Consider the following 8,619-nt stretch of genomic DNA (forward strand, 5'->3'; position numbering starts at 1 on the left):
GCTACTTCATAGGCAGATAAAAGAAAATATGGCCTAGGCTGGGTTTCATTGTAGTGGTCATCTCCATCTACCATCCCAGCCAGATCGTCTGTGTTATTGCTGTGAGGGAGGTTGTCATCTGGACACACGTTTAATGACTGCTTAGCAGGGGTATGTTAACGTGAACCATGTCCAAGGGAAGGACCCCACCAGTAACATGTGCAGTCACAGTAGGATGTGCTCATCACAGATGATCTTTATCTGTTCTATACAAGATCTCTGTTCTGTTGTTCTCTTTCCCTGTGAGCAGCGATCAACCACATTGCTCCCCAGATCACCCATTGCTCAGACTTCTAACGAATTTAGGCTGGTCTTGCCAGGATTCCTAACACCAGATCCCCAGCAAGATGCAGTCCCAGAAGTGGAAAGGGATAAACATCCAGAAGGCAGAGAGGAGAAGAAGGAAGAAGTTAAGGGGAAAAGAATAGAAAAGATACAAAGAAGTCTCAGGAGCCTCAGAGAAATGAGAGGAGAAAGGTAGGAAGGAAAAGAGGCACCGGGGTTGTACTGTCCCACTTTTACAAATAGAAATAGCTGACTTCCCATGTGTCAGACACTGCTCCAAGCACTTTCCATTTAGTAACTCATTCCATCCTCTCAGCAGCACTGCGAGCTGGATTACTGCTATGTCTCCATCTGTTAAATGAGGAAACCAACTTAAAGAAAGGTTAAGGAACTTGCCCGAGATCACCCATGCTCTCAGGTTGAGATTCCAGCTGCTTCTCACAGCACCAGTCATTTGCTCTCAGTTTCCCGTTAGAATCATCTGGAAGCTTTTAGGAACGTTGTCCATGGCCCAGGCCAAGGCAGTCAGAATCTCTAGAGATGGGACTCAGGTAGGAGTCTGCATGTGTTTCATTTCCCCAGATGATTTCAATGTGGAGCCCACATTGAGAATCACTGCACATGATTCAGATTTAAATACAGAAAGAATGCATGTGAACCATTCTTATGTTATTTTCTCTTAAGGGTAGAATGGTGGTAGGGAATTGCTTCAGGCTACAGCATAGTTTACCAAAGACACACTTGGCCGAGTTCAGAGTTTTGCCTAATGCTTACCATGATTCTGATGGTTAGACTGGAAAAGTACCGCAGAACCCTTAGCACCATCTCTAAGGAAGAAGTGGATTTGGGCACTGGGGTCTCTTGGTTTTGTTGGAGTTCTTAAACAGTCTTGCTTATGTACCTTCAACTGCAAGAGTGACAACTTGCCCAAACCCCCAGGTCTGTGTCTGCATCAGGATTCATTTTCTCATGAATCTGAGAATCTCCTAAATTTCTACTCTTACCAATTACAGCTCAAAACCCTCCCATGCCCCAGCTGCACACATCACCCCACTCCTGTTTATACATCTCACCCTATCCCTGGGGAAACTGCCTCTCTGCTCAGAGACAGGAAATCGTAATATATTACATAGCTCTTTACCTAACTCCTTCTCACCATGACCTTAGGAGAGAAATAGCATATTGTTGTCTTAAAGATTAAGCCAAAACCCAGAAAAGTTAGATGACTTGTCCAAGTTGCTTGGAAGCAAAGTGGAGGAGAGAGGATCAGGTCTTCAGTTTCCACGTCCATTGCTCGTTTTAGCACATCTGTGAACTCAGGAAGCCATGGTAAAGGAAGTTGGAGAGGAAGAGTAAAAGGAAGGGAAAGGCCAAGTGTGCGCCCTAAGCGGCCCCACTTCCCTTCAGTTTTAGTCACCCCCCCAACCCCTGCACCAAGACCTTGCATTGACTTGGGAGCATTTTATAGCTGCCCACCTATCAGACTGCTTTTTTCTGAACAGTCCTGTTCAGATTCATCTCCCTAAGAAAGCCAGTAGGAAAAAAAACGGGAATGCCATGCCAGCAGCAACTAGAAGAGCGGCGAAACAGCCCACTTTGCTTTTCCCGCCTTGCCTTCAGGAGACATGGCTTCAGTTATCTGGTTCCCTAACTGAGAAGCCTCCTGAGAAAATCTGGGTGAGGGAGATTCCTGGCCCAGGTGGGCAGATCCTGGGAGGGCCCAGAGAAGTGGAATCTGCTTCAGATAAGCACTTCGTTTCACAGAACCAGATATGGATAAGATGGGAGCTTTGTAGATTTGCCCACAATCAACAGTGCTTCTAATCAGTTCCAGCACTGAGAGAGGGGGACCGGAAAGGTTTCTTTCCCAATTCTTTGCAGCCTGGGGAGTAAGGAGCCAGTAATTGACTCCAGCTTCCTCGAGTGTTGTGTGCTAGAGTATGAGTCAACATGAGTGTTCCCAAAAGGACTTTCTAGGCAACCGAGGGCCAGTAAAGGGGCTCCCTTGACCCTGATCCTATTCCAGACCTCAACGCTAATCCTCCGTAAGATGCAGGGAGAGGACCTCAGACGGGCCTTCTAAAAACAGTATCTTAGCAGGCACCAGGTTGACGGGAGGGGAAAGGGAAGAGAAAGGACCCAGGATGGCTGAGTGTTTGGGCAGATTTCCATGGCACATGTGTGGTACCCAGCTTAGCTCAGTAAGAGTTCGAGTATGTGCAAAAGGAAAGTGGAAAGAGAAAGACAGGCAGGGGGAGCAAGGAAGGCCTTGTAGCCAAATGGAGGGTGTTAAATGAGGGCAACCCTGACAGATCCCCTTTGCCCTTGACCCTAGGGAGTACTTAAGACCCAAGGAAGCTTTTTTTGTGCTTTTTAAATAAGGCAGGCATTCTAAGGATAATGTCTAAGCCTGTTAATACACTTTTCTAATTAGATTTTATTTCCCCAGTTTAATTATGTGAATTATGTAAAGAGAATTACAAATAAGAAGAAGGCTGATGAGTTCCCATAGCAGCTCAGCAGTAATGAACCTAATATCCATGAGGACACGGATTCAACCCCTGGCCTCGCTCCATGGGTTAAGGATCCGGCATTGCCATGAGCTGTGGCATAGGTCGCAGACGTGGCTCAGATCCTGTGCTGTTATGGCTGTGACGTAGACTGGCAGCTGCAGCTCCAATTCAAGTCCTGGCCTGGGAGCTTCCATATGCCACAGTGTGGCACTAAAAAAAAAAAAAAAAAAAAAAAAAATGCTGAGAACCTTTGAACTAAGGTCATTAGAGATCATCTCTCTAGTCCAGTCCTTTTCATTTACAGAGGAGAAAACAGGCCCAGAGACCTTAGTCAGTTTGCCCAAGGTCACAGAGCTGGCTAGTAAGAAACCTAAAAGTAGAATAGATGACTTTTCCCCTTCTCCTGGGCTCCGTTTTGCCTTGACTGAGGCTCAGGAAGGGCGAGAGTGGGGCAGATCTGTAAATGATCTAATCCGTCACTAGAGAAAATATAAATCAGTGGTCACAGAATTTCAGCCCTTCAGCCAAACTTCATCTGTCACATCATAAAAAATAAGTTGCCAAAGAGAGGTTTGAAAATCCAAACCAGATCCTTCTCCACTCCTAGAGGGAACCATTCCATTGTCCCGCACCTCAGCCAAGTGCCTGCAGCAAGCCCCTTCAGCTGCATGTGAGGGTTTGCTTGTTTGAACTGTCATGATAAATGAGATTTAGTAAATTAACATAGTCTCTTCTACAGAGGTTTTGACCCAACAAATGCTGCTATAGAGGAAGGAGAAAAGGCTGTGAGGAGCCAGGGCCCTGGTGACTAGAGAGTTCTGCACAGGGTGTGGGGTCCCAGCCCACGGGGGAGCCATACTGACACCTCAACACAAAGTTCTGCCACTTCATACATTTGCCACCCAGGCCTTTGAAATGTGGCACATCTGTTACAGGGGAAGATTGGCAACTATTAAACCAAAGGCACCAATCCAAGATCTGGTTTCCCTTGAAGCATCAGGGGTTTTCAGTATTGCATAGCAACTATAAGAAGGGACAGCTCCTCCAGGGATGTCATGCTCCAGGCCAGGACAGCGTCCTTGGTCTCATTCTCAGAGTCTGAGGTTCTGGTTGATGGCTCCAAAATTAAGTGCTGAAATTAAAAAAAAAGAAAGAAAGAAAGAAAGAATAGAAAATTTCCTGACGCTAATCAGTGGAACATGTTAGAGAAGTTAGGAGGGGTTGGGGGGTGGGGCACTCAAACCAGAGGTGACTTTCTGTCTGTAACTTTTTTTTTAAAGGAAAAAGTTGGGAGTTCCCATTGTGGCTCAGCAGAAATGAATCTCACTAGTAACCATGAAGTTGTGGGTTTGATCCCTGGCCTCACTCAGTGGGTTAAGGATCCGGCATTGCCGTGACCTGTGGTATAGGTCACAGTCGCAGCTCGGATGCAGTGTTGTTGTGGGGGTGGCATAGGCCGGCAGCTGCAGCTCCAATTCAGCCCCTAGCGTGGGAACCTCCGTGTTCTCAGATGCGGCCCTAAAGGGCAAAAAAAAAGGGAAAAGTTAAAAGCAGGTTTAGAGTTCTGACATAGCATTTGTTAGATACAGGAAAATGCTGTTTCCAGGAGACTTCTTCATTGTGTAGTGATCCTGCCTTTGGACTTGTTCACCAACCAGAAGAATTGTACTTTTCAATCCAGGACTCTTAGCCAGAACACCCTTCTCACTCATGAATTCAGCCAACTGAGGGCTTCTTGTGTTCCCACTGGAGCCACAGAGATGAGCAAGATGCAGTCTCTGCCCTCTGATCCCTCATGGCCAAGTAGGGGAGATAAACAAGAGAATCAGTACCTATAATACAAGGCAGTGAGAGCTAAGAATCAGATTCAGGTTTCAGCTCTGCTGTTTACTAGCAACTGGCAGATCTTGGGCAAGACTTAATGCATTTCTCTAAATCTTCATTTTCCCCTCCTCAGAGCACTCACCTCATGGAGTTATTGTGGAGATTAAATGATATATTCTGTATAAAGCCCTTAGTGCAATTTTTGGGAAATTATAACTGCTCTATAGATTAATCTATTAGTATAGTAGAGTTTGAAGTGTTTAGAAGGTGCTACAGAGTCTAGAGAAAGGGGACTGGAAGAACAGGGGAGAGAGGGAAGGGATCGATCTCCAGAAAGGCTCCAGGAAGTAATGGCATGGGCTAAATTTTGAAGAGTAGGTTGAAGTCATTCAGTAGGATGGTTGAAGGAAAGGTATGACTGCTTCTGGCAGGAGAAACAGAACCTGCCTAGGCACAGTTATGACAGAACATAGGATGTTTTGAGGGACTTGGTATGGAAGTAGCTTAATATGGCTGGAGCAAAGGAATAATGATAAATGGAGGCCAGAGATGAAGGATATTAAAAGGGAAATAACTCCTAAACAGTGCTTAGTTGGACAGCGAACGGGAGAAGAGCTTAAATGAGAAAAGAAGGTAGATAGCCTTCAAGAGCTAAAATTTTGAATCAGTACAAGGTATCAAAAGGGTTCCTAAGTGTTGTACATAAGCTGTGCACCCTTCTTCCAAGCCTTAATGAAAAAGCCTTATACTTTAATCACAATGCAACAAACTTAGAAAAAAACTTAGAAGTTCCCTGGTGGTCTAGTGGCTAGGACCAGTCCTTTTATTACTACAGCCCAGGTTCAGTATCTGGTCTGGGAACTAAAATTCCCATATCAAACCACTCATGTGACAGGCAAAATAAAAATTAAAAATTAAATTAGAAAAAAAAAAACCAAAAACAAATACTCAAACTTTCCACTTGGAAATCTAAAAACATGACTCTATACAACTCTTAGATTAAGAGTGAAATCAAAATAGTAAAATGGACTAGAAAAGAACTATGAGAGTATGATTTACCAAAGCCTATGGGGTAAAATGAAAGTGATATTCAAAGGAAATTTTAGAGCTTTAAACTCATCTATTAGAAAACAAGAATTACTGAAACTAAATGAATTAAGTGTTCAAACCAAGAAATGAGAAAAAGAAAAAAAAAACTAAAAGTTAAAAAATGAATAACTAAATTGAAAACCAAGTGCAATAAAAAAAAAACAGTTGATCACTAAAAGCAAAGTTTCGCTTTTTCAAAAAGCAAAAAATAGATAAGCCTTTGGCAAATCAGATTTTTAAGTGAGAATACACAAGAAGCCTTCAGTTAAAGGGAGGTATAAATAAAAATAAAAGAGGCTATCTTGTACAAATCCATTCCAATATAAATTACTAAAATTTTACTTTGTAAGTAGTAAAAAGCCTGAATAAATTAAAAGCTATAGGAGGAAAAGTAAAGATACTCAAAGATTTACCACCAGGCTCAAATGGTTCTGCAAATGAATTCCAAAAAAAACCATCAAGGACTAGATCATCACTACATAGAAACAGAAGGAAAACTTCTCAACTCAGTCTGTAAGGCTAGTTAATATTTATTACCAAAACAGGCAAAGGATGGCACAAAAGAAGACGACTCTGGACCACTATCCCAATTTTAAAAACCCTAAATAAAATATATAGCAAATGAATGCAAGGGTATAAGAAAATCTATTAATATAATTCACTACACTAGCTTAAGATAAAACTATATGGTCAACATTTTAGGTAGAAAAACTTGAAAGCATTTGATGAAATGCAACAACATTCCTAACTAAAATTAAAACCTTTAAAACTCTGGGAGAATCTGGAGAAAAACATATCCACCATACTCTAGTAAATACCATACTTGTGGTAAACCATTAGAAGCATTTCCTTCAAGCTTAGGAATAAAATAAGAATGCTTCCCAGTACTGCTACTATTTACCGTATTAGCATTATTAGCCAATGCAGTATGGCAAAAAAAAGAAATGAGAACTATAAACACTAGAAAAAAAGAAATAAATAAAACTTATGAACAAAACAAATAATAAAAATATGATTATTTGCAGATATAATTGTCTATCCAAAAAATAATTTTTTTAACCCATGATACAAACTGTTTGATTTGAGAAGAGTTTAGGAAATTGGAATAGATTCAGTATAATAAAACCTAACTTTTTTCTAAACATCAGCAGGGATACATTAGAAAATGTAATGAAAAAGAAGTATAGAATACTAGAAAGGAAACAAGTAAAAATAAAGAATACTGGAAAGTATTTAAGAAGAAATCTAAAAAGACCTCCATGAAGAAAAAACATTAAAAATTTAAAAGTAATCTAAGCTCACCATTTAAAAGTTCAAATAAGGAAAGTATAAAGAAGAAAGTGAAATCTACCTGCATCCTCACCTGTCGAAAGAGAAGCCTCTGTTAAAACTTGGTCTATCCTTCCAAAAGTATAACAGAATTTGAAAACTATGTCTCATCTCTTTGAAAAATGCATATGCTATGTTAAGCAAAAAGAAGACAAAGTTTATTTTAAAAGTGTGTTGATCCTGCTGTTTAGCACTGGGAACTCTATCTAGTCACTTACGATGGAGCATGATAATGTGAGAAAAAAGAATGTATATGTGTATGTGTGACTAGGTCACCTTGCTGTACAGTAGAAAATTGACACAACACTGTAAACCAGCTAGAATTGAAAAAATTAAAATCATTATAAAAAAAATGAAAGTGTGTTGAAAGTTGTGGTAAGAAAATAAGATTATAAAACATAGACTCATCAGGAAGGAGCAGAAGTTAAAAATGAGATTTCTGAGTGAGTAGAAATAATGCCAGCAGAAGAATCTGCAATCTGGGAAGTGATTGCCATGCCACCACGTTCTGTCATCTGGTCACACAGATTTAGTCCTACGGGAAAAGAATGGTCTTGGAAAAAGCTCTGATAGTCTTGGGTTTTATTCCTTTTTTCTTATATGCAGTTCTTGCCAACTCTCTGCTTACCTCCCCTGCCCCCATCCTATTTTAGAACCAAAACAAAACCAACAAAAAGTCATTGGCCAGAGAATTTTATACCTAAACCTCCTGTTCTGTCTTCCATTTCTGCTCCCCCAGACCGCCCAGGTTTGCTGAATGTGAAGCCCATCGAGGACATTCAAGACAATTTGCTGCAAGCCTTGGAGCTGCAGCTCAAGTTGAACCACCCAGAGTCCTCCCAGCTCTTTGCTAAGCTGCTCCAGAAAATGACAGACCTCAGACAGATTGTGACAGAGCACGTGCAGCTGCTGCAAGTAATAAAGAAGACAGAGACGGACATGAGCCTTCACCCACTCCTACAGGAAATATACAAGGACTTGTACTAGCAAAGAAGTCCACGTTCACCGACAACATTCTCCTTCTTCCAATTGCACTATTATTTTGGGGGAAAAAAAATCTGACACCTAAAAAAAATTACTGTGAAAAAGCGTTTGAAAAAGAAAAGGTTTTAGAATAATAGATCTATTTTATGCATATTGTTTATAAAGATACATTTACAATTTACTTTTAATATTAAAAATTACCACATCATGAACTTGCTGGATGTCTTTGAAGACTGAGTCTGTTGTGTCTCCCATCACCACTCCCCAGGTATTTTTTTCCTTTTATCTCCTCCCTCTTCCTTCCTTTATTTTTCCTTTTTTCTTTCTTACAGTGTGAAACAATGTGAATGGGATTGCTGATCAATTTCCATTTTCAGTCAAGTTTTTTACTCCATTTACAATGTTTCTGAACCTTGTAACTGTTTTAAAAATCACAACTAAGCGAGGAATTTCAGGACTGAAAACTACTCAGAGCATGTGTTTCTTAACCTGGATGGACTAATGTTGACCATGTCCCTAGGCTTACCAAGAATTCAGTCTTCTTCCCCAGCCCCAA

At 41.0% G+C, this 8,619-nt stretch overlaps 1 protein-coding gene across 8 annotated transcripts in view; it reads left to right on the plus strand.

The window, feature by feature from the left end:
• PPARG (peroxisome proliferator activated receptor gamma) overlaps positions 1-8,279 on the plus strand; it is a 132,386-nt gene extending 124,107 nt beyond the window's left edge. For 7 of the 8 annotated variants that reach the window (XM_005669788.3, XM_005669789.3, XM_005669784.3 and 4 more), the window contains one exon: positions 7,819-8,275. In XM_005669788.3, coding sequence (XP_005669845.3) covers positions 7,819-8,066 — 248 coding nt within the window. In that variant the 3' untranslated portion in view covers positions 8,067-8,275. Of the gene's footprint in view, positions 1-7,818 lie in introns of all 8 variants that reach the window. The other variant, XM_005669783.3, reaches the window with a different exon arrangement.

This window comes from Sus scrofa, chromosome 13, assembly GCF_000003025.6.
Source record: "Sus scrofa isolate TJ Tabasco breed Duroc chromosome 13, Sscrofa11.1, whole genome shotgun sequence".
NCBI classification, from domain to species: Eukaryota; Metazoa; Chordata; class Mammalia; order Artiodactyla; family Suidae; genus Sus; species Sus scrofa.